Raw genomic sequence first — 25,108 nt, 5'->3', positions numbered from 1 at the left:
TGAGCATGGCCAGCTTCCAAACAGCAGGCATTGAGAACCTACTGTGTGCCAGGCACTGGGCCCGGAGCTGGGAAACAGGAGTGGGCTAGATGCAGTCCCTGTCCTCAGTGAGCGCCCAGTGGGCTGGGGAGCCATTATAATAGTGTGTGACAGGTGAGGGAGCCCCAAAGGGCCCCGAGGGAGATTCCCCAGGGAAAGTGACACTGCATTCCAGTCCTGCAAGATGAGCCAGCATTAGGGCTGCAAAGGGCGAGGGGATCATAGATGGCTCAGCACAGGCTGGGTGACCAGCAGAACGCCCCTGAAGCAAGGCCCGTCTGTGGCTGGAGCGGAGAATGGAGAGAGGGCAGGGCCGGATCGTGAACGGCGTTCTAAACACACGGAGGAGTTTGCTCTTGGATCTAACGGCCGTGGGGAGCTACTTCAGGGTTTAAAGAAGGAGTTTCAGGATCGGATTCGTTTTTAAAATGATCTCTCCGGGGGCGCCTGGGTGGCGCAGTCGGTTAAGCGTCCAACTTCAGCCAGGTCACAATCTCGCGGTCCATGAGTTCGAGCCCCGCGTCAGGCTCTGGGCTGATGGCTCAGAGCCTGGAGCCTGTTTCCGATTCTGTGTCTCCCTCTCTCTCTGCCCCTCCCCCGTTCATGCTCTGTCTCTCTCTGTCCCAAAAATAAATAAACGTTGAAAAAAAAATTAAAAAAAAAAAAATAAATAAATAAAATGATCTCTCCAGCCACCATGTGGCGAGCGGTTGGGGGGCACCGAGGAGGCAGGAGTGGAGGAGGGAGAGCAGTGGGAGGCGGCTGCAGGCGGGGGTGAGGGGTTGTGGGGGGGGGGGCCGCCAGCTTCGTCAGGAGGGTGGCAGCAGGGACAGGAAGTCAGTGGGCTTGGGAAATGTCCAGAGGTGTCCAGGGAGGTCTGGTTGATGGGCTGGATGGGAGGAAGTCCAGGGAAGGTGGGAATCACAGCCAGCTCCAGATTTCCAGCCTGAACCACCCGGTTGGGTTTACCGGAAGCAGGGGGCTGGCCGGGAGGGGCAGGTTGGGCCGTGTGGCAGGACCCAGTCCGAACACTCTAGGACTCCCGGCTCCCGGCCGGCACCTATTTCCCCCATGGGGGCTGCCAGGAGAAGGCACGGAGAACGTGGGCCGCAGGAAGGGAGCAGGGGGCAGAACGGGCTGGAGCACGGGGAGCAAAACGATAGCAATGGCTACACAACGTCAGTGTTGATGACGTGCGGCTAAGTTCTCACGACGTGACCACCTCTTCCGAAGGAGCCGCCTCACGCCTTTCTACCCCATCTCCCGCTGGACGTGTCTACCGTCTGTCTGTCTCCCTCCCCCGCAGCGTATCCGCTCCGCGAGGGTAAGGCCTCCGTCTGTCTTGCTCAGCGCCGTGTCTCCAGTGCCCAGAACAGTGCCTGACACAGCCAATGTCCGGTATATATTAACTGGATTCAAAAAAATAATAATTAACTCCTTGGTGGCTCAATCATTTAGGCGTCTGACTCTTGATTTCAGCTCAGGTCACGATCTCACGGTCGTGGGTTCGAGCCCCGCGTCGGGTTCTGTGCTGACAGTACGGAGCCTGCTTGGGATTCTCTCCTTCTCTCCCTCTCTCTCTGTCCCTCCCTCATGCTCTCTCTCTCAAAAATAAGTATATCAACTTAAAAAGAAAGAAAGAAAACCTCCTTATTAGGTACATATTATTATTATTTTTCCCCTTCAGAGCGAGGCCAGCTGGAGTCAAATGTCGGGTTCCTTGGCCTGTTCCTTGAACCGTGTCTTCCAGGGACTCAGGAGGGCAGGTGGGCACGAGGCCAGTTTTCTAAGCAGCTGGAGGGGGCTCAGGACAACCTGAGGAGCTGGTCTGACCAGCCTCAGCCACCTGGGTTTTCACCTTGAGTCGGGAACAGACTGGTCTCCCCTGTGCTGGATGCCCCGCCAGAAAAGGGCAGAGTGGAAGCCCCAGGTGACACCTGAGGAGGCGGGGCTGGGCGCCGAGCCCCAGCGGGCAGGGAAGAAACATCTGGGCCCCGTGTCCAAGGCCAGACCCGAGCGGCTCCCAGCAGTCGGCCTGCAGCGCCACCTCGTGGTCGAGGTTCAAAGACGCGTCTCCTCCACCTGCGTGCCCCACTCAAGACCCAGGCAAGCTGGCCACCTGCCCAACCGGCAGGCCTCCCTGGGCACCTCCGGCACCAACCTCCGGGCATCCCTCCAGTCCTCTCCCTTCAGATTAACCTCCCTCATCCCTCTGGGACTCCGGATCCTGTTCATCCAGGAAGCCTCTCCAAACTTCTCCAGCTTCAGTGATCACTCCCTGCTCAGTCTCCAGACACTCACTGGGTGTCACTGTCTTACCCCTGGGGTCCTAAGCTCTGGGGTCAGATAGACCCCTCTGAACACCGGAGGGTCCACTTACCAGCTGTGTGACCTGAGCAAATTATTTGACCTCTCTGAGCCTTAGGTCCTAATGTTAGGCAGAGGTGTGTTTCCAGCCTCACAGAGCCGTGAAGAGGGCTGAACGAGATCAAGTCTGCAAAGGCCAAGAAGAGGGCCCAGCAGTAAACAGGCAGTCAGCAAAGGGCAAGTCCATTCCCACCCCTCTCTCTGACTTCCTCTTCCCTTTCCTAAAAAAGAGAGCATGACAGGACAGAAGGCACAAGACAGTCATAGGACCTGGGTTCTCCTTCTCTGTAAAATGAGGCCATCGGATAATTGATGAATCTATTCGAATACTGATTGATTGATTGATTGATTGATTCATTCATTCATTCCACTTCCATTCCACCTGTGACATTCTACAGGATGAGTATGCCTTTTATGTCCATTCATTCATCCGTGCCAAGCTGTGTCTAATGCTCCAGTGTCCCCTGTTAGTATCTAGCACAGTTGCCGGCATGGAGAGGGCACTGGAAAAGTCCTTCCTCGATAACCTACCAAGGGCATGCTTGCTGTCGCCCCCCCCCCCCACCCGGCCCCAAGAGAGCAATCAGCCCAGCCTGGCACCAGGCGCCCTTCCCCCTCCCTCTCCCCAGCCCGAAACCAGAGCTGGCGCCACTGGGTGAGGAATCTGGGGACCAACTGTCACAGCTCCGGTGTCACCCGCCTCCCGGACGCCGGGGTCCAGCCCTGAGTCCCAGAGGGGCCCTGTCAGCCAGCTGTCCTGGGGGACTCTGGCTCCACCCCGGCCCCTCTGAGTTGCTCTCCCTAGGGAAATCAGAGAGTGCAGGGGACCCGGTGGGGGGTGCTGGAGTGGACGCTGGGGAAGGGCAGGGGCCCCTGTCCAGGCCAAACCTCAAGCTGGGCGTCAGAGCCCTTGGAGACGGGTCCACGACAGCGCGGACGGACCTGTAGTAGCCTCCTCTCTTCTCCGTCCCCCGTAGCCCTCCAAGGCCCAAAGACCGTTCTGCCCTCACATGCAATCCTGTGTGACCATGTTCTCTGAGTCACATAGGCTAGTTTCTGTGTCTTGCTGAGAGCAGAGATCACATCTGGTATTTCTTTTGTGTGTCCTACAGAATTTTACTTAATACATTCTCACTGAGGGAAATTAATTCATTGTTCCAGCAACAGAGGGAAAACTGGCTGCACTGTCAGCAGGAAACACGGTGTTTAGATAGGTTCCCAGGAGGAGGGGTGTTAGGAAAAGAAAATGGAGACCCCGTAACACATAGGAGAGGAGGCTCCTCTGATGAGGACAGATGGAGAGGATGGGGGAGGTGGCTAAGAGGGCCTCCATAAGGGCCAGCCAACTTGGTGGGGCAGCCTCCCTGGGGCTCCGGGAGTAGGGCATGGGGGGGGGGGGCGTGCACGAGAGCTAGGTATGTGCCCCATCACTTGGTACTTGGACAGGTGGTGACAAAGGGTGCCCACGTTTGCCCAGAAAAGAGAAGGGAGGTGCCTGGGTGGCTCGGTTAGTTAAGTGTCCGACTCTTGATTTCAGCTCAGGTCACGATCTCATGGTTCATGAGTTCGAGCTCCACAGCGGGCTCCACACTGACAGTGCAGAGCCTGCTTGGGATTCTCTCTCTCTCCCTCTCTCTCTGCCACCCCAGCCCCACCGGCACTCTCTATCTCTCTCTCAAAATAAATAAATACACTTACAAAAAAAAAAAAAAAAAGAGAGAGAGAAGAGAAGAGAAGGGACAGAGCTCCACACACAGACAAGCACGGTCTGCATCACCCTACCCCACTGCTGTCCTGAGCCGCCACACAAACCCTGGGCCACTCTGCTGTCCTGCCGTGTTTCGTGGCCAGGCCTGTGTGCACACAGGGAGACGCACACAGATACACCTGGACTGAGCCACGCACTGCACACACGGCCAACTCAACGGCTCCACGGGGTTCTTTGTTCCTCAGGCCCGCGGCTAGAAGCCTGCCCGCGCCGGCCATGGAGACAGAATTCGCTTGCATCCCAGCACTCGACAGGAATTATTTTTGGAATTATCTGCTGGTTGTTGGGGATAATCTTTTTTTCTACGAGGCCAGATCTAGAACTGGCTTGGAGTGACTCACAGTGGGTCAGGATCTCCTCCAGGGCCTGGGACATCCTAAGAGCTCAAAAGGAAGTAGTTAGCTGAAAGAAGGAATGAATGAAAATTAATTAACGAAGAGCGCAATCTAGCCAAAGTCCACTGCGAGGAGAGAACAACAGGGCCAGAGCGCTAACATCCACCGAACACTTATGTTGAGTCAGGCACTGCGCTGGGGGCTTGTTTTTCCATTTCAGAGACGAGGAAACCAAGGCTCGGCAGCACCCGACTACTCAGGAAGCATGTCTGCCTCCAGAGGATTGCTCGTTCCTCTCACACCATGAAACTTCGAATATGCAGTTAACTGGACACCCTCTTACTGAGCTTCTGCTCTGGGCAGGGCTGCGTGCTGGGCACCGGGGGGCCAGGGAGGGGGACAATGACAAAGAGGAAAGACAGCGCTGTCCTTTAAGGCCTTGGAGTGGAGTGGAGAGATACGCCACGCACACACCTTTCTGGTCACAGGCAGACAGTGAGGGGTGGGGTGGGGTCGGCACGGTCGTCTATTTCCAAGCAAAACTGTTTAAGTTAAGGCCTTCGGCCTGAATTCTGGAGCTGGCAGGCAGGCGGAAAGAGGAAGAGAAGGGCCCTGAACAGAAACCTAGCTTGTCCAATACAAGTGTCAGTGGAAGAGGGGAGTCCCCGGAACAAAGGAGGCCATCAGCCTCTGGGAGCAAGAGAAGGACTCAGCAAAACCCCGCCCCATGAAAACTCTGTCACCTGGGCAGTCTGGTGGTCCCCGCTGTGGGTGGACATACCCCAGACCATCTGCAGGCACAGGGTCCTGCGCGTGACCCAACTGCCACTCAGGCACGCACCCTGCCCTCCAGGGGCACACGGTCGGTCACGTTGGCCTCTCCCGCCTCGGTTATCTGTCTGGAGTCTCAGTGGGACCCTGAGGGCGACACGTGGCGCATTAACACACCCAGGGCGGCGGGGGGAGGGGGGAGCTGACTTGTCTTTGTCGGCTCAGTGAGGTGGGTCCAGCAGGGGCCTCCGCCTCCCCTGCCCCACTCCTTACTCTACCCTTCCTGTTCAGCGGCTGCCCCCTCCCCGCGCGCACACACACACACACACACACACACACACACACACGCACACACACACACACGTGTTTCTGTCCTTTGTTTTCCACCCGGGCCAAATCCCCGGGGCTTCTTTGGTCATTAACCTCCTGCTTTAATTAGCTTAGTGGGGAAGCAGAGCAAATTCAGGGGTGGGTGTCAAGGGGGAATCTCATTTCGGTGGGGACAGGAAGGCTCGGAGCAGCTGGTGACAAAAATGCCTGGCACACAATAAGTCCTATACAAGTGTGTGCTATTTCTATTAATGTGAAAAACAGTCACCTGGTCCACAGAGCAGGAGCCTCCCCCCACGAGAGGGCCCCACGGGCCCCCCGGAGCACAGGTGGCCCAATCCACGTTCCTGGGGCAGAAGGAGAGGGGACAAGAGCCTACCTCTCCACTCCCTCTGCCGCTCAAGCCCTAAAGCTTGCTGTTAATGTTCGGTCAAATCCCCAGCGCAGGGGGCACCAACTCTGGGGCCCTCCAGGGGTGCCTGGCCATGGTTCCCCTCCCTTTGATCTTCTGCTGAACAAGAGCCCTGCCCCTCCTGGGATCCTCCACTCTGGCCCCCAGCCTCCCGCTGTTCAAATGTCCTCTTTCCAAGAACCAGCTGAGGGAACTGGGCTTCACCGCCCGGCCCTCAAGGCCTCACAGTGGCAGCTCTGTGAGGTCACCTCATCTCTCTGTCCCCCGCCTCCAGGCAGGACTTTACCTCACAACCCAGTTCAGAGTTTGGGTTTCCAAGGCCCTGCAGAAAAGGACACCTTCCCACTGTAGCTCACCCCCACCCATTCTCACGCAACGATTTTGGGAAGTTCTTCTGAAAGTCCAACCTCAAGCCCTCGGGCTGCAGTGCACCGTCTCTCCCCTTGGGAAGGGCCCAGGCATAAGAAGGGAGACAAAAGAAATGCTGGAGAGGCGGCGTAGGGAGGGAAAAGGTCGCAGTACACCCCGACTTGCCCCAACTCCCTCTAGAAGTACCCAGCTGTCCAATTCACGCCTTAAAAACTTATTTTTACTTGCACCGAACGTCCAGAGTGCGAGGAGCCGAATTAACGGGCTCGGGGGTGGGGGTGGGGGCAAGTGCAATGACGGTGGAGGCCCGAGAACAGATCACCCCCAAGGCGTCTGCGGGGCCCGGGCCCGAAGGAAGTTCGGGTCCCGAGCGCACCCCGTCTCCCCTCCCTCCTTGGGTCGCGCCCGAAGCCCGGGGCTCTCCCCCGAAACTGTTAAGTCACATCTCGCGTCCAAGCCTTCGCCTGCCTCCCCGCTCGCTGCCCTCCGCCCCCCCTCTCCCGCCCCGCGCCCCGCCGCCGCTCGGAAGGACCAGAACTAACTCACCTCCCAGTCGCCGCCGCTCAGATCTCCGAACCTGGGGGGGGGGGGGAACGGGAGGGCACGGAGGGGGGGGGTGGTGGCTGGCCGCTCGGCGGGGCGGGGGGGGGGGGCGGTGAGCGGACCCCGGCTTTGGCCAGGGGGTCCCGCCCTCCGGCCCATCCCGGCCTCCTCGGCGCGCACGGCCCGGCGGCGCCCGCATCGCGCTGCGGGCTTTGTCTGCTCTGCGGAGAGGCTGTCCCCGCGGCCCGCAGCCGGGACGACTCCGCGGGAGGGAGGGGCGCCGAGGCAGCGCGCGGGGAGGGGGCGCGGCCAGGGAGGGGGCCGCGGCGACCCGGCCGGGCCGCTCCCGCCCCCTCGCCCCCTCATTACCATAAGAAAGGGGGACACCCCCCCCACCCCGGCCGGCCCGGACGAGGCGGGGGCGGGTGGCGAGCCCGTCTGGGGAGGGGGCGCTCCGTCAGCCTTTTCCGACCCGCTCCGGTTCCGTCCCCCGCGCCCGCCCCTCCCTCGGGGAAACCAGGGACCTCGACTTCCACCACCCCCACCCCCCACCCCGCTGCGCCCCGGAGCCGGGCTGGAGACCGGAGGCACGTCCCCATCCTCCGCGGGGCGAGGAGCCCGAGCCCGCGCCCCCGAGGGCGGGAAACTACAACTCCCGGCATGCCCCGGGCGCCCCCGCGCCCCCCCCCCCCCCCGCAGTTCCATGCTGCTCCATCCAGTTCATTTAAAACAAAAGAGTTTGAGCGCTGGAAGGGGCTGGGCTCGACTGGGGGCCACTGGGCGCCGCTCCCGGACCGGGGCTCGGTGCGGGAGCCTGAGGGGGGCGTCTGGACGGCGGGGTCTAGAGCCGCCCGGGTCCGAGGCGGGAGGGGTGGGGGCAGAGATCCCGCAGCCCCCCGCCCCCCGTCACCCCCGGAGCGGAGACGAGAGCGGCTTCCTCGGTTTTGCTTCTCTTTCCCCCCACCCCCACCCCGGGGGCTGGGGCGAGGGGAGTCGGGTTACAGGGTGTTTGGGGAGGGGGGCTTAGGGGGAGGGTCTATCTTTCTATCTCGCTTTCTTCCCCCCTCCCCAGTTCTTTGTTCCCCCCTCCCCACACGCCCCCCTCCTCTCCCCTCCCCTCCTCTCTCCTCTTTTCCCTTCCACCACCTCTCTCCCTCTCTCCCCCAGCTTTTGTTTCGCCATGCCTAGTCTAGTGGTATCTGGAATAATGGAAAGAAATGGGGGCTTTGGAGAACTAGGATGTTTCGGGGGAAGCGCTAAGGACCGAGGGCTGCTGGAAGACGAGCGCGCCCTTCAGCTGGCTCTCGATCAACTCTGCCTCCTGGGTTTGGGGGAGCCCCCCGCCCCCACGGCGGGCGAGGACGGGGGAGGTGGGGGGGGCGGCGCCCCCGCGCAGCCGGCCGCCCCCCCGCAGCCGGCCCCGCCGCCGCCGCCCGCGGCGCCCCCGGCCGCCCCGCCGGCGGCCCCCGCGGCGCAGACGCCCCAGCCCCCCACCGCCCCCAAAGGGGCCAGCGACGCCAAGCTCTGCGCTCTCTACAAAGAGGCCGAGCTGCGCCTGAAGGGCAGCAGCAACACCACCGAGTGTGTCCCCGTGCCCACCTCCGAGCACGTGGCCGAGATCGTGGGCAGGCAAGGTAAGCGGGCGCCGGGACCGCGGAGACGGACTGGAGTGGGGGGCACCCCATCCCAGCACGGAAAGTTCATTTCCTCTCTCCTTGCCCGCCTCTGGCTCTGTGCCTTCCCCACAAAGGGGGACCCGCCCCCTACCCCGATTTCCAAGTGCCACAAAGTTCCCTGCCACCCCCAGTCGGGACTGTTCTTCGGATCCTTCCTTCCCCAGGGCTCTGCCTTTAGACAAAGAAATAGCCTCTCACAGAGAGAGGGAAAAGGGAGGGGGATCGGTCTCCCAATCCTGGGAGGCTGTCCGGAGGGGATGTCCACTCCTAGCCAGAAAAACTGGAGGAATGCGCAAAGAGTTGCTCGGAAGCCCCTGCTCCGGGATCTGCTCGTGGGCTGGGGAGGGGGCACCCCTGGGACCCCCTACGGCTGGAGTTACAGACTTTGGGGGAGACCTGGCCCGGGAAGCCAGACTGAGTATCTGTCTCTTTGTTGGGCTGAGTGCAGGAATGGAAGGGGGTGTGGCTCATGGGAGGGTCCCAGCCCAGGGGAGAAGTGGGGAGGGGGGCTGCTGGGAGGAGGGAGTCCTGTGGTCACCCACACACCAGAGTTGAACGATCTGTGGGGTTTTGGAAGGGGTGCCTCCAACGAAGTGCCACGTCCTGGCGTGGACCTGTCCTCATCCCTCTCAGGCTTTTGTTCTGGGCTGGCCACGGCCAGGGGCCAGAGGCCTGGAGAGGGGTCTCTGGTTAGTGTGAGAGTAGGACAGGGCAGGAGGGGGCCTGCAGGGGGGGTGGTGAGAAACCTTCGGGCGGAGGTTCGGTTAGAGGGCGTGCGCCTGGGTGTGTTGTTGGGGTGGGGGGTGTAGAATTAATCCAGTGTGGTGTGTCTGATACCACACCCTCCTCAGCTCCAGCATCCCTGGGCGGGTGGGGGTGGGAGTGTTGGTGAGGGTCCAGACTGAGCAGACGGGATCTTGGGGACCCTTCCCTCTCCCGGTTTCCCAAAGGGGAGTGGGGGGGGCGGGATTTGGAAATTGCAAGGGGGCTGGGCTGGGAGGTAGGGGTGGGGGAGGAGCAGGGGAGGAGCTGTCCCACAGTGGGGAACAATAGAGGAGCTGCTTTCCGGCTGGGAGTGAGGGAGGAGGCCGGCTGCGGGCAGGGGAGGAGGGGAGACCAGCCTGGGGGGGGGGGCGCTGCCTACCGTACACCCCACCTCATCCACCCGAACTGCTTGGGGGTTGGGGGCATTTTGCAGGGCGATCCAGAATGGAGGAGGGAAGATGCCACTCCCCTGCACAGCCCTCACCCCCCCCCCCCCCGGGGCTCTCCATCTCGAGATTCCTGGTTCAAAAAGTTGGATTTCCTCTTGTTGCCAGAAACTAGGGACCCCGAGCCCTGGAATTGGGTGGGGACACTGATAGCTCTCCCTGGATGCGGGGGTGGTCTTGGGAGGGCCCAGGATTTCATGGAGTCATCTGCCTCTGCAGCAGACGGATGGACCTGTCTCTCAGAAAAGTAGGGGGATCTCTCCTATTCGGGGAAGAGAAGCCCCCCTCACCCCTGAAGCACGTGGAAGTCCTCCCTCTTGTCTAGCCCCCCTCCCTGGGCCGCAGTGCCAGGACTCCTCTTTTTGACCTCTAGAAAGGTGAAGCCCCGTGGTCTTCCCTTCCAGAGATGCTTCTTCGGTGTTCCAAAGCCCAGGATCCCGTCCACCAGCTCTGCACCTCCGGGCCCCCAGCTTTTCTTCTTAGTCTCCTGCCCTGGCCTGTCCGCCCCACCCCCACCCCCCACCCCCAAAGATACCCCATTGCTTCAGCTAAGGGACCTAGAACTTAGAGCCCCGGGTGCCCAGCAGACGCCATGTGAGTGGAAGCTGTAGGAGAGGAAGTCACTGCTCCTCACACCTCCAGGCCTCACAGAAAGGAGGACCAGCATTTACTGGTATTAGAACAGCAAGGATGTGGGCTTGACAACAGGTAGGACTTCTCAACTGCCAAGAGGCCTGAGGACAAGAAGGGAGGAGCCCGTTCTCCTTCCCGAGGTCTCTTGAAGGTGAGGAGCACTGCCCTCAACGCACCCCACCCTCCCCCCTGCCCAATCTGGTGGGGCTGGAGAAGAAGCCACCTGGAGAGAAGGGAGGAGAGAAAGCCCCCCCCCCCGCCCCCCCCAGCTGCCCTCAGGCCCGTGGCCGGAGGGCTGGGGCCCAATGGGAGAGCTAGGACTGCTGGCATGGGTTTTGGGGGGAATAGGGCACGCGGTGGGGGCTAGAGCGGTGGGAACGTGTCTCCATGTGCGCGGGGGGCAAAAGTTGTGGGCGTGCAGGGGAATGTGCCGTTTGAGGGCTGCGGGTGATGGAGATGGGAGAGCAGGGTGTGCGAGAGGTTCAGACACAAGCAGTCCGTGTGTGAGTGTGAGTGTGCACTGCGTTTGCACCACGAGTCGTGTTTAGATAAAGGCGCACGGCGCCTCACGGCTCTTAGGTCCATGTGTGTGCAAACTCACACGCGTGTGGCATGTGTGCTTCGAGAAAGCACGTGAGCCTGGCTGCGTGTGAAGCCAGGGGGCAGAGAGACAGAACTTGGGAAAGAGGAGAGAGGCTTGGCCTGTCAGCCATCAGGGGGCTGCGGCCTTCAGAGATGCCGTGTCCACGCCAGCCCCCTGGACCCTTCTCTTCCCCTTCGCTGTCTTTGTCTCTCTTTGTCTCGGCTCCCCTCTTTCTCTTCCTGCCTCTCTCCCCCATCTCCCAGCTTTAACCCCCTCTACTTCAGAGCGTCAGTGTGGGTGCAGAATACCTTGTCTGTCACCTCCTCAGCGCCCAGCCCATCTCAGCGCTCCTGCCCCCAGGGGACAGTGTGGCTGGAGTGTCCGTGGGCTCGGGTGCTGTCCCTCACACGTCATTATGTTTATCCTCATGCTTCTTTCCCTCTTGAAACTGATTCTCAGACCCTTCCCAGTCTCCCACGGTCGGGGGCGGGGGGGGGGGGGGTGGGTGATCATAGATCACAGAGCAAATGGGTGTCAGTGGTCCCTGAGTAGACTGGAGGACACGTTTAATGAATGGAGGTCACGTCAGAGATTGTGGGGTTACTGAGCACTTTGGGGCCCTACAAGGTCAGTGTCAGCCTTGGGGGGGGGGGGTGGGCGGCGGTGTGATTAAGTGACCTGGAAGTTTGTGAGCAGTCAGGAATCCGTGGAGACATTGAGGGAACAGTACGTGGTTGGGCGGAGTTAGCAGATTTGAGGTTAGCAGCTTGTCCGGGAGGGTCCGTGATTATCTCCCGGTTTCAAGAAGTGATTGAATTTGGAGGGTCCTGGCTGGAATCCGAGCGAAAGTTGGTACATTTTGAAATCTGTGGTGGATAGAGGCGTTGGGGAGACCCGAGACGGGGGGGTGGGGGGGGGGGACGGTGGAAGGCAGGGGGCATTCGCCCCTGGGGGCCTGGGTCTGAGTAAAGATCAGGAGCCGACTGGCCCCAGCACAGACCTTCTTGCCCTGTGAGTTTCCTTCTCTCTCCCCTCCCCCCCCACCCCCCATCCCAGGCTGCAAGATTAAGGCTCTGAGGGCCAAGACCAACACGTACATCAAGACCCCGGTGCGCGGCGAAGAGCCCGTGTTCATGGTGACCGGCCGGCGGGAGGACGTGGCCACAGCCCGACGGGAAATCATCTCGGCGGCCGAGCACTTCTCCATGATCCGCGCCTCCCGCAACAAGTCGGGCGCCGCCTTCGGCGTGGCGCCGGCCCTGCCGGGCCAGGTGACCATTCGCGTGCGGGTGCCCTACCGCGTGGTGGGGCTGGTGGTGGGCCCCAAGGGGGCAACCATCAAGCGCATCCAGCAGCAGACCAACACGTACATCATCACGCCGAGCCGCGACCGCGACCCGGTGTTCGAGATCACGGGCGCCCCGGGGAACGTGGAGCGCGCGCGCGAGGAGATCGAGACGCACATCGCGGTGCGCACGGGCAAGATCCTCGAGTACAACAACGAGAACGACTTCCTGGCGGGGAGCCCCGACGCCGGCCTGGACAGCCGCTACTCCGAGGCCTGGCGGGTGCACCCGCCCGGCTGCAAGCCGCTCTCCACCTTCCGCCAGAACAGCCTGGGCTGCATCGGCGAGTGCGCGGTGGACTCCGGCTTCGAGGCCCCGCGCCTGGGCGAGCAGGGCGGGGACTTCGGCTACGGCGGCTACCTGTTCCCGGGCTACGGCGTGGGCAAGCAGGACGTGTACTACGGCGTGGCCGAGACCAGCCCCCCGCTCTGGGCGGGCCAGGAGAACGCCACGCCCACCTCGGTGCTCTTCTCCTCCGCCTCCTCGTCGTCGTCGTCGTCCGCCAAGGCCCGCGCCGCGCCGCCGGGGGCGCACCGCTCGCCCGCCGCCTCCTCCGCGGGGCCCGAGCTGGCCGGACTGCCCAGACGCCCGCCGGGAGAGCCGCTGCAGGGCTTCTCCAAACTGGGGGGCGGCCTGCGGAGCCCCGGCGGCGGGCGGGACTGCATGGTGTGCTTCGAGAGCGAGGTGACTGCCGCCCTCGTGCCCTGCGGACACAACCTGTTCTGCATGGAGTGTGCAGTACGCATCTGCGAGAGGACGGACCCGGAGTGTCCCGTCTGCCACATCACGGCCACGCAAGCCATCCGAATATTCTCCTAAGCCCCCTGCCCCAGGCCTCCTGCGTCCCTCCCCAGGGGCCCGCCCTGGATCTGTTTTCCACCGGGGCCTTTTGGAAATCAGTGGTCTGAGGGGCAAGGTGCTTAGAGATACTCGCTCCGTGGGGAGGGGGAGGGGAGGCGATGGTGGCTGAGGAGGGGTAGGCCACTTTCAGAGCCTCTGGTCACCCCAGTCCTGGAATGGTGGGGAGGGGGCCAGGCAGGAGATTTTACTAGAGTTACAACTCTGATACCTCAACACACCTTTCAATCTGGAAGCAGCTAAGAGAAACTTTTGTTTTGCCGGAGGTGACCGTTAAGGCACCCTGACCCCCTCTGTCCACCTCCCCATCTGCATCACACTGCCCCTCCCTCTGCGGAGGGGATGGGGAAAGGGAGGGGGACAGGTTCCATCTGTATCTAGAGGTGCTCTTTCCAATCCTCAAGCCCTCTCGGGCCCTGACCTTTGACCTCCCAACATGACCCTTTAGACCCTCCACTGCCATATCCTCTTTGGGAATCTGTTCCTGGGTTTCCAGTGGTACAAGGGGGTTGGGGCCCTTTCAGAAGTCTGCACAGATATTCCGGGCGGGGGGTGGGGGGAAGCATGTCAATCTATAAAGGGCTCAGAGCTCATCTCCCCGACAGAGCTGGGTGCAGGGGTCTGGAGAGAGAGCTCCTCTCTGCCCCTCCGGCTCCCCGCCCCCACCTTCCCTCCATTGGGCTCTCCCTTCCCTTTACTGTTTCCACCGGCACTCCTCTTTGCTTCCCCTTGATGGCTGCCCTTCCCAGCCCTGTCCTCTTCCCCTCTCTTCCCTTCTCCCCCTCCCTCCTGCCTCTTCTAGTCCAGCTTTGGGTTCACCATCTCCCCTGGGGAGAAATAGGGGAGAAGAGCATTTGGATGGACCCCCCCCCCCATTTAATTCCTCTTCTGGCATTCGGAGGCCCTCCCCACTCCAAAGAAACACCTCTAATTCTTGATGGAATGTATCCCCATTCTCAGTGACAATTTGAGGAGGGAACGGATACTGGGGTACGGCAAGGGTCGAACCTCCGCCTCTACCGTCTTTGGGCATTGCATTTGGGGAGCGGTTCTCGGGCTGGATTTTCTAGCGGCCGGCGGTGGTGGAGAGCCAGGGTCGTGTGTGTGTCTGCCGTTCAAGGGGACAGGAAGGAGCCTGAGGCTGGTGGATGGAAGGGCCCCCCCTCCCCCTGCAGCTCCCACCCCTGTGCCCCTCTCTGGGCCTTACCCGAACCCCTATCAGCGGGCAAATCATGAAGTCTCTGTCCCACCCATTGTAGCTGAGGAGAGAGGCTGGGTCTTCAGAGAGCGCTCAGTCCCGGGCCGGTCGGGATCGTGGTGCCGCAGGGCCCCATATTGCTAACAGGCCTTGCATCCCCCCTCCACTGCTTCCCCGAGGCTCCCTTGGGGCTGCCACCAGCCTGCCACCCTCCTGGTTCCGCTGGCCGGGCCAGGAGAGGGTGGGGGATGGGAGTCCCAGGAGATTCTTGTATATAGTGGGGTGAGACTCTTCCAAGTGATCTCTGAGCACTTAGCTCGGGAATCCCATCTCTGTCTGATGGAGAGGGAGTGCAGGGATGGGGGTTCAGGGGGGAATTTCCTCCTCTCCTTCCTCTCCCCGGCCTACCCCTCCAGACCACCAGCCTGGGAGGGGAGAGGAAGGAGGTCACAGCCAGGAAAACCGGCCGCTGACAACTTCCCTCCTTCCCGCCAATGTGAGCCGTCCTGAGATGTCTGTACAATAGAAACCAAACCAAATGGGCACCCCCGGTCGCCGAGGGGGCGTGGGGAGGGGGGTGGGAAGAAGGGATGTCTGTCTGTCGATCCCCCTCCCCCTCTCCACCTCTTACCCACAAAGGCAGAAGACTGTTACTCTAGGGGGCTCGGAAAATTCAATCCCACCCTTACCAATTGAGCCAAACCTAGAAACCAACGCAAAAACACATAGTGAGAGACAAAACAGAGGAGAGAAAGCGTGAGAGGGAGCGAGATGGGCGACCAACGCAAAGGAGAGAAAACAAAAATAGCAAAAAAAAAAAAAAAAAAAAAAAAGCAGTTCTTTATAATTTAATATTCTATTTTAATAAAGGCGTTTATTACCGTATAAATGTAGCAAAGAACCTGGGCTAATATGAAAAAAAAAAGACTTTTTATTAGGTAATTTATTATATGAAAAGGATATTTTATTTTATGATAAAGTGATCCTTAAAAAAAATAAAAAAACTTTAGAAGGTTTAGAATATATGTAGGGAGAGAAGAAGAAAAAAAATACATTTGTATTCAGAGTTAAATCTTAAAAAAAAAAAAGTGTTTTTAATATATGTTCGGGTTTACGTTCCTTTTTTCCCCCACTTTTTTTTGGGGAGGAATGTCATTTGCTTTTCGTGGGGAGCATCCTGGGATGTGTGGTGGAGACAGGGGCTGGGGGAACCTGGTCCTTCTGGGGCCCCACAAGTAGATTGGATTTCACTCCATGGGCCCCCTCCCCGCTCCCCTCCCCCTCGGGGGAGCTGGCAGAGCCAAACAAAGAAAGGGATTAACGAGAAAGGAAGACGCACTAGGGCTGAGGATCCTGGGCTGCCCTCCCCCCCCTTCCCCTGCCCTGTCCCAGGGGCGAGTGAGGAGGGGGAAGTCCAGAGCTGAGGCCTTGCAGGCCTGCGGGAACCCTCAGAGAGGTACAAGATTTAAGAGAAATAGTTTTGTTTTGTTTAACCAAAAATGAGAGAGAGAGAGAGAGAGAGAGAGAGAGAGAAGAAAAAGAAAGAAACCGAGGGGTTTAAAAGAAAAGAATACTACAAAATAATAATTATTAAGAATAATAATTCAAATTTATTTCATATAATCCTAGAGAAAAAGAAAGAATTACTAGTTACTTAGTAGACCATATTCAGATAGCTTAAAGTTTAGTAGCATTGAGGGCCCCTGGGTCCAGTAGAATGTATAAAAGTTGTAACGAAAAAGGAAAGTAGGTGAGGGAAGCGGTCAATTCCACCCTGCATGTGAGAACTCGCCCATGTCCAGGTGTCCGGGTGCGAGCAGGTTGCTGGTTCAGGTGGGGAGCTTCCAGTCTGCTGGGGTTGATTCTGAGAATCCTTGGATGTTTAAATTGTAGGACAAATAGATGCGGGGCTCGGTCCCCAGGGTCTTTGGAAGATGGCGCTGATCATTTCAACCGCATGGGAGCGGGGCGGGGCGGCAGAGAAGGTGAGCACATTTCTCCTGCTCTGTGCCCTTGCACCTGGGGGCCTGCCATCAGGCGCATCCCTGGTCTCTGCAGAGCAGCCCTTACTCCAAAGTGGGGTGTCCTCTCGGGGTCTCAGGGAGGGTGGAGCCTGCTTCTCCCAGGCCCAAGGAAGTCCTTCTTGAAGAGTAGCCTCCATCCACCCCGCTACGGATTGATTCAAGAGCCTGGTGGGTCATTCTAGAAACAGATTCGCACACGCTTCCCACGGTCGTAGAGCTTCGAGAGGACTGAGGGGGTCGGCACCCCCGTCCTCGTTCCTATCCAATATTCCACGCAGCTTTTGGCCTCCGAGGCGGTGGTGGAGGTCGCGATCTCGGTAATGGTTCTTTACAGCTGCACTGTGCCCCTTTTCTCCACAGGTTTGCTGTATTGTCTCAAAGAAGTTAGACTCCAAGAAGGACTTCCCACCCCTGGGGTATAGGGGAGATGCTGTCCTTGAAGGCCTGGGAGAACAGGGCTCCCAGGGGTACGAAGGCAGGGGGAGGGCAGCAGGGACTTCGGGGGACCCTGCCTCTACCCCTGTGTTTCAGCCCACCTCCAGCTGTGAGCGGTCAGGTCGAGGCCACCCGCCGAGCCCTGGCCGGGGGGGACAGCACCCTCCCCACAGAAGACTGGGGAGCTTGGCTTTTGCATGTAAGAAACCCGCGGATCTTTCTTAGCACTTGCCTTGTAGCGGCCCCAGCTCAGGGTGGGCCCTCCTGTCCGAGGGGGTGGCGGGGGCCCCTCGGCTCTGCGCTGGGCACGTGGAGGCTGCTCCTTGACACCAGTGACTCCGTCATGCCCCTCCCTGGCCCTAGGCCCCCCCCATCACATCTCCCTCTCCCCAATTTACTCTTCTCACCCCACCTAGGGAGATCCCCCCCCCTGCTCTTTTTGTCCTAGAAACCCCGCTAGTTCGGGAAGGTAGTCTGGGGTGGGGAGGGCTTCCCCTTCCCACTGGAGGGTGCGGGTGGGGTAGGGTGGGGGGGGGAGACGGCCCTGGGGCAGGGGGACGGTCTCTCCACTGTAGAAAGTAGCATAGGATTGTGGTCAGACTTAATTTGAGGCATCTAGCGAAGACACATACAAACCCACCGAGGAAAAAGATTTCAAAAGCAAAATAAAGGCGGGAAATGAAACGGACCCATGAATAATCAAGTCAAAGTAATGTTGCACAAAATGCAGAGAAACCAAGAAGGGGGAGGGTTAATGTATTAAATGTGCTATTAAGAACTTAATTTTATTAAAAGTATTATTAATTAAGGCTCTGGCCTCTTTCTCTGCATCAGAGTCTGACCCACTGTGGGCTGGGTGAGGGGGTTTTCTCAGGGGTGACTGGGTGCCCTGCCCCCCCCCCTGCAGTGCAGGGGAGGGACAGCTCCCACTGCTGTTCACAGCTCCCTGCTTGAGTCTCCAGGTGCTCAGTCCCCTCCTGGGGGGTGGGTAGGGGTGGAGGGGTGCATGCACCCTGTCCTGCAGAACAGGGGAAGGTGAGGCTGGGTGACAGAGACCCTGCTTGGACAGCTTGGACTCCCCCTCCCACCCTGCCAGGTTGGACACCCCCTTTCCTCTGTGGGTCTGGGGGGCGGTCAGGCGGCAAGCTGGATGTGAGACTTGGACCTTCCACCTCCCAGGCTTCAATCTTGCCCAGCACACGCAGGCTGGCCCTGCCTCTCCCTTCCCTCCAACCCCTCCCCTGCCTCCTCCCCTCTGGCATTGGAGCGACCTCAGTTCTTGGCATCAGGGCCCTGGGCACCAGATGGTACCTGCCGGTGATTTCCTTTGTCTCTCCTTCCAGATACCCCATCTTGGCCCTGCTGTCCTCTCTCCCCCACCTGCCCTGGGGGTTGGCACAGGGAAGGCTGGGCACCTCCCGCCCCCTTGGCACTGTCCCCAGACCACAGGACTCTAGAGGCAGCTGGCCCCGGGGGGGGGGGGGCAGTGGGTGTGGTGGGGAGGGGAAGGAGGGGGAGGGAAGCCCAGAGGGGCCAGAGGTGAAGGGGAGGCAGGGATGGGAGCAGCAGGATGGCCAGACGTTGGTACAAAACACAGCTTTATTGGAAGACTGAGTGTGTGTGGCGGGGGAGCAGGCAGTGGAGACATGGCAGGTGGGGGGACCGTGCTGACCTCAGGGCCCTGTGGTCTGTGGGGCTGGGAGCAGGGAAGCATCCGCTCTGACATCTGGAAGCACCACGGGGCAGGGGAAGGTCCCCGAGCCGGGTGGCGGCGGTGGGGTCAGCCTTGGGGGCAGGGTTGGTGTGAGCCCAGGTCAGAGGCTAATGCAGCAGGCCCTCTTCTCACCAGGGCCCGGCTCCTGCCCAGCCTGGGCACCGCCCAGGGTGATGGCGTTGGTCCGGGTGCTGTTCTGCCTCTGCTTGGACACTTTTGCGAAGATCTCTGAGGGGGCGGAGGGCAGTGATCGGGTCAGAAGGCTGAGAACCCATGCTACACACACACACACACACACTCCACACTGGCCTTACTGAGCACTGGGTGTGGCCACACAAGGAGGTTTTGCTGGAAGGAAATGGAGTTTGGGCACCTAGGTCCCTTCTACTTACCTGGGTGAAGCGCTAATGCTTAGCTCCCTGCGAAGTGTAGCGTTCTGGTTCCTTCCCCAAGCCTCAGGCTCGGAGAGGAGAGGGCACTAGGGAGGCTCTGAGGAGGCTGGGGGGCCCCCAGAGGGGCTGAGGGATCATCTGGGGTGGGCAAGGGCTGGGTGTCTGCATTCCCACTCCTGCCCACAGGAGCCTCAGGGACGGGATGGGGGGGGGGGGGCGTTGCCAAATGCAGGCAGGGGCTCTAACCTTTGAGGACAGTCTCAAACGCCAGCTCAACATTGGTGGAGTCCAGGGCTGAGGTCTCCAGGAATAGCAGTCCATTGTTTTCTCGCAGGAAAAGAAACACAATAATAATAATATTTACTTAATGTTTACTACGTACATTCGCAATGTGCTAAACCCTTGGCACGTGTTGCTGATTTAACACTTAAAACAACCTGTGAGGTGGGTTTGAATATCATCCCTTTTTTGCAGAAGAGGACGGAAGACCAGAAACACCGAGAGTGTCAACAAAGGACTTGCTCACTGTCCCCTATCTAGTGAGGCTGGGCCATGGGACGCCAGAGCCTGCACCCTTAACCGCTGCGTCCTGCTGCCTCTGACCCCGTCCGACTCCTGGGGAGGGCGTGACTGGAGATGGCCATGGAGATCTGGATCCCTGAGTGGCCTGGCCTTTAACACCAATGACAAAATTATTGCCCATAAAGACAATCTTGGGGGGGGGGCGGGCTCATGGGGAGCTCAGTTGGTTAAGCATCCAACTCATGGTTCGTGAGTCCGAGCCCAGAGTCAGGCTCTGTGCTGACGGCTCGGAGCCTGGAGCCTGCTTCGGATTCTGTGTCTCCCTCGCTCTCTCTGCCCCTCCCCCACTTGTGTCCTGTCTGTCTGTCTCTCTCTCAAAAAATAAATAAATAAATAAACAAATAAATAAATAAGTAAATAAAGACAACGTTGGGGCACACAGTGAAGCATAATGAGGGACGCAGGGTCCAGAGAAGGGGAGTGCTGAGAGACTGGGAGAGAGGTGATGGATGGGAGAGGTAGGGGAGCCCACGGAGGAAGTCCAGGCTGGGGCCCTCGGGTGGGAGCAGGGGCCGGGAGGCAGGAGCTGGATGGCACGGGCCAGGCGGGGGGGGCCGGACTGGATGGTGGAGGGCTCTCACCAGCGAACATTCGGGCCTCTTCAGTGGGCACCTCCCGGGCCTGGCTGAGGTCACTCTTGTTGCCTACGAGCATGACGACGATGGTGGCCTCGGCGTGGTCATAGAGCTCCTTCAGCCAGCGCTCCACCACGGCATAGGTCTGGTGCTTGGTCAGGTCAAACACCAGTAGGGCCCCCACCGCACCTCGATAGTACCTGCGTGGGGGGCGGCAGGAGCGACAGAGGCAAGGTCAGAGCACAGCCCTCAAGCCGGAAGGTCAGAGACGAGACCAGAGGTGGGGTCATATGAAAGCTGAGGTCCAGGGACCCAAACCTAGACAGGGCAACTCCAAGGTCCTGTGTCTGATGCCGAGAGCCCTCCCGGCTCACCAGTATTGCAGCCTCCAGAGTCACCTTCCTTCCTTCCTCCCGCTTTTTCTAGCCCACTGTTTCCTTGGGTCCTCTGTTCTTTTTTAAAAGTTTATTTATTTATTTGGGGGGGGGGAGGGGCAGGGAGAGAGAGGGAGACCGAGAATCCCAAGAAGGCCCGGCACGATCAGGACGGAGCCCCGTGTAAGCTCGAACTTACAAATTGTGAGATCGTGACCTGAGCCACCCAGGCGCCCCTTGGGTCCTTCGTTCTGATGTTAGCCCTGGATGGCCACCAAAGAGCACCTGCGCCCCACTCGGCCTCCTGGATGCCCCTCTCGGTGGGCACGTTCCTCACATGGCTCCTGCATCCACGCCGTCCCCTTCTCGCTCGCGGCCACCTTTCTAGGACCAGCTACAAGCCCACCCCATGCAGCAGTCCCTGAGGTGACCATCTGAGGCACCCCGGCAGGCATCCAGCCTCACTCCCGGGGTGAGATGGGGCTTTTTCAGGCTGTGATATCTGGTTCTTCCGTTTTACTCATGTGTCGACCGAGGCTCAGGAGAGGCCAGGGGACCAGCCCAGGAGTGGCGAGCGTGCGTGTGACCGAAGCCCTGGACTCCTGCTTCCTGCCTCTTGGCAGGTGCTGTCCTCCGTCACACCCACAGACCACCCCCCTCACGTCCCGCCGGACACTGGCAAATGTCCTGCATGGGCGTCCGGAGGCGGAAGGTCCTCCGTATCCCGAATGTTTGTAAAATGCGGCTGAAGGGTCCAGCCCTTCAGGTCTGTGATGAAATGGCAGCGGTTGCTGAGTGTGAAGCAGAAGGGAGTCAGGAAGAGCTCAGGGGCGGCTGCTCCCCCTGCCACTAGCAGCCGGGGTCGCTACATCCTGCCTCCGGCTGCGTGGCTCACGGCACCCACCCGTGTCTCGCCGGGGCCACGGCGTCCCGGGATCCCCCCAGTGTGCACGGGGCCCGTGGCCTCTGCTCCACAGGCCCTCCCTGACTTCCCCAGCACCCCCCCCCCCGCCCCAGCCCCTAGGCTCACGCGGAGGTGATGGCCCGGTACCGCTCCAGGCCGGCCGTGTCCCAGATCTGAGCCTTAATGGCAGCGGTGCCCAGCATGACCGTGCGGGTGGAGAACTCAACCCCGATGGTGGTGCGGCTGTCGTGGCTGAACTCATTCCGTGTGAATCGGGACAGCAGATTTGTCTTCCCCACGCCTGACTCACCGATCAGCACCACTGAGGGGGCAGAGAGACAAGGGCTGAGCTCGGGGGTCTGTCCATCCGGAAAGGGAGCTGAGCTCGGGAAACTGAGGGGGACCCAGGGGACTGCAACTCTGCAGGATCCATCCTCCCCGGGTGAAGGGCCGAGAGTCTGAAATGGGCTGCAGGCCCGTAAGGCTTCTTGGCCTGGTCCGTGGAGACACGGCCGCGCGGTCATCCCCCATTTCTGTGATGGGGTGCCATCTGTCTGTGGGGGTCAGTGTTCAGGGGCCGCGAGGCTGGCAGCGTGTGTGAATGCGGACAGAGACATAGGCAGTCTGGGGAGCGTGACAGCGCCGTGCCTGTGTCTGTGTGTGAGCTGTGAGGACGAGGAGGAGGCTGGGCGTGCACGTGCGCACACGCGTGTGGGGAGCCGTCGTGTGAACGGAAATGTGGGGAGAAGAATGTGCGGCGGGTGATCCTCACAGAGGGACACGGGTAAGGACATGATGGGGCTGGGTGTTGGACCGGCCCGCCCTGACCTCTGTCGTATGACAACTGGGAATAGTGATACTATCTATTTTACCGGTTGTTGCAAGAAATAAGTGAGATGTCGCCCAGCCTGGAGTGAGTGTGCAAAAACCCGTTACCATCGTGATCGTTGTCGGCAGGCCAGTGTTATCACCGTCAGGTTTCCAGGGCCCAGGATCCACCGGTGGGGCCACAAAGAGCCTCGGGGCCGGTGGAAAGCGTCCAGGGCCTAGGTTTACCCACCGCGGGTGAGCGAGGGGCTGGAGGAGGGCGAGGGGGGCCGATGCAAGCATGACCTGCTAATTGGGCAGCACTGAGCACGCATCCAGGGTGACAGGAGGCCCCCCAGGTTCTGGAAAAGCAGGCTGGCGCCTTGGGAGCCACACGCTCTGGGCGCTGCTCCCCACTCGGCCTCTCACTAGCTAGTGACCTCGAACAGGTGGCTCAATTCTTCTGGCTTTCAGTTTCCTTGTTTATAAAATGCGTCAAAGCCCCTCAGACTTGGGCAGGGCAGGAAAGAGCTGGGAGCAGTGTGGGGGTGTGTCCCTGCCTCCTCCCCATCTCCCCCCTCCCAGTGGGAGGGGCTCAGCCTGTCCTCAGGCCCAAGAGGTGCTCAGGGCAAGGGCTTTGGGGTCCGACAGACCCGGCTTCGAGTACGAGCTGGGTGACCATTTGTCTCGTCCTCGGCTGTGAAACGGGGACGCTGACCGTTCACACCGACAGAGTGCCTACTACGTGCCGGGCGCCATCCTAAAAGCTTTACACACGTTCACTCGTATAATTCTCGCATTGGTGCCACGAGGCAAGGCCAGTATTATTATCACCCCATGTTTACAGACGAGGAAACGGAGGCACTTGGGCTTCGGTGGCTGGCACCAGATGCCACCGCTGGTGTGGCAAACGCAGAGGTGCCCTGCGGGAGGCGCTGGTTGGCCTCGCTTGAGGTCCTGGCGGTCCTGGGCCGCCTGCACCCAGCGTCCGGGCAAGGCCGGGGCCACAGCGCTCCCCGCCCTCGGCCGAGGCTTTGTGACCCTGGGCCGCACAAAGCTTCTCCCCGCTGCTCGGTCTTGCTTCCTCTCCCTTCCTTGCACCGGTGTTGATCCACAATAGACGTCTTATACCCCAGACTTCTTAGAGTCAGCTTCCGGAGACCCCAACCCGCACTAACTAGTGACCGACAGAGCTGCCCTCTCACAGTCGATCTGGCCCCTGGCCGCTTTCAGAAAGAGAGATGCATTTTGGGGTTGTTACGGTGGCCAACGAGCCAGAGCGGGCACGCGCTGAGGGCTCAGTAAAGGGCAGTTTCTAGTAGCACCGTTTGTCCCAGCCTCCCCTTCCTGGGAGAGAGGCCGGGACAGCACGGGTCCCCCGGCCCCAGCAGCCCGAGTCCCAGCTTGAGCGAGGGTGGGGCTGAGGCCGGGAGAGGCGGCGGGCGGGTGGGGTGGCTGGGCCGGGAACGACTGCTCTGCCAGTGAACCCCGCCCTGGAGGAGGGGTGCGTGGGGGCTGGGGACACCAGAGGGTCCAACGTAGGGGCTGAGGTAAAGGAGCGGGAAAGGTCACGCTCCCGGGGCCAGCCAGGTTGAACCCAGGCGCCTGCTATTGGGCCCACGGGGGCTGCCGAGGGACGGCCGACGGGGCCCCAGCCCTCAGTCTTCCAGGTTCTATCAGACCCTGCTCTCAATTTATGAGATCTTCCCTGGACAAAGCTCTCCTTTTCTTTTCTTTCCTGCACGTGCACCCAGAGACAGGACTTTCTTCCTCTGGAGGTTGTTTCCTCTTTCTCAGGAGGGAAGTCCTCCCTGAAATCTGACCTCCACCTCCTACGCTGTGGTGGCTGACGACTCTTAGGGACGTGGGCTTCCTCTACGAAAGGAGCAGAGGGGCCTAACTCGGCCCTACGCAGGCTTGCTCAACATCCTTATTTACAGCAGCAGAGCCTTCCCGAAGCCCCGGGACTTTTGCCCTAGTCATCGGACCCTCCCCAACTCCCTGCAGCTTTCTTTCTAATCCAAAACGAATGAGGAGCCCTCAGGGGTCCAGGTGAGAGATTAAAAAAAAACAAAAACAACAGAACGGGCGGGCGCTTTCAGGCTCTGCTGGTCTCTTTTTTTATAGACCCCAACTCACCCTTGAAGACAAAGTTATAATCTTCCTCGGTTCTGTTCCCCATCTTGGCTCCACATGGAGGGTACGAGTGTCTTCAGGGACAGAGGTGACGGGACTGTGTGTTGGCGCAGTGCCCTCAACCCTCAGCTCTCCAGAGACCTGGGTCCGCGCCTCCTCTCATTGGGGGTGAAGAAACTTCTGCAGGCAGAGGGACTGAGGGCGACTTCAGGCCGGGCAGGGCCCTGGAGGCTCAGCGCTGGCAGGTGGGGTGCTGCGAGGAAGCCAAGGGGACGGAAGCTGAGAACAGGAAGAGCAGGCGGCAGGAGACCTGGGGCCCAGGTGGGTGGAGAGACGATGACGTCAGACAGGTTAGGCAGGTTGGGTGTCTGCTCCCAGCCTGGGCTCCCGCAGCGGGGCGGGCCGGCAGGGGGTGCGGGGGGAGGGGGGGCTGGGGTTGGGGGAGGGGAAGCTGGGGCCCGCACGGCACCTGCAGAGAGCCATGCTGCTAGGCTCCTGGGACCGGGGACCCACCTGGGTGGCCACCAATGAGTGAGAAATAGCCTCTCAGGGAACGGAAACCTATTGGCCTCCTGCTTTTCCTTCGGACCTTCCGGGAGGGGTAACTGGGGGCACGAGGGGAAGGGCTGTTGGGGCGAGGGGCTGGGGCTGACGGGTGCCCATCGCTCCCAGAGTTCTGGCAGCTGCTCCTCCCGAAGGCCCAGGGCCTGGGATGGGCGGTGTTCC

General features: G+C 60.3%; 2 protein-coding genes across 2 annotated transcripts; one reads left to right on the top strand and one right to left on the bottom strand.

Moving 5' to 3' along the window:
• The first annotated feature begins 7,624 nt into the window (after nucleotides 1-7,624).
• On the top strand, nucleotides 7,625-13,703 carry MEX3A (mex-3 RNA binding family member A). Its single transcript, XM_045454446.1, has 2 exons — nucleotides 7,625-8,568; nucleotides 12,094-13,703. The coding sequence occupies exons 1-2, from the start codon at nucleotides 8,115-8,117 to the stop codon at nucleotides 13,200-13,202; spliced, it is 1,563 nt and encodes a 520-aa protein (XP_045310402.1). The 5' UTR covers nucleotides 7,625-8,114; the 3' UTR covers nucleotides 13,203-13,703.
• A 4,776-nt stretch (nucleotides 13,704-18,479) lies between these two features.
• RAB25 (RAB25, member RAS oncogene family) lies at nucleotides 18,480-24,703 on the bottom strand. Its single transcript, XM_045454444.1, has 5 exons — nucleotides 24,386-24,703; nucleotides 21,566-21,761; nucleotides 20,168-20,361; nucleotides 19,251-19,331; nucleotides 18,480-18,840 (listed from the first exon to the last, which is right to left on the bottom strand). Exons 1-5 carry the CDS (start codon nucleotides 24,426-24,428, stop codon nucleotides 18,713-18,715), a joined length of 642 nt encoding a protein of 213 aa, XP_045310400.1. The 5' UTR covers nucleotides 24,429-24,703; the 3' UTR covers nucleotides 18,480-18,712.
• Nucleotides 24,704-25,108: the final 405 nt, after the last annotated feature.

Source organism: Leopardus geoffroyi, chromosome C3, assembly GCF_018350155.1.
Source record: "Leopardus geoffroyi isolate Oge1 chromosome C3, O.geoffroyi_Oge1_pat1.0, whole genome shotgun sequence".
In the NCBI taxonomy this organism is placed as follows: domain Eukaryota; kingdom Metazoa; phylum Chordata; class Mammalia; order Carnivora; family Felidae; genus Leopardus; species Leopardus geoffroyi.
This window is presented reverse-complemented; position numbering and strand designations above follow the sequence as displayed.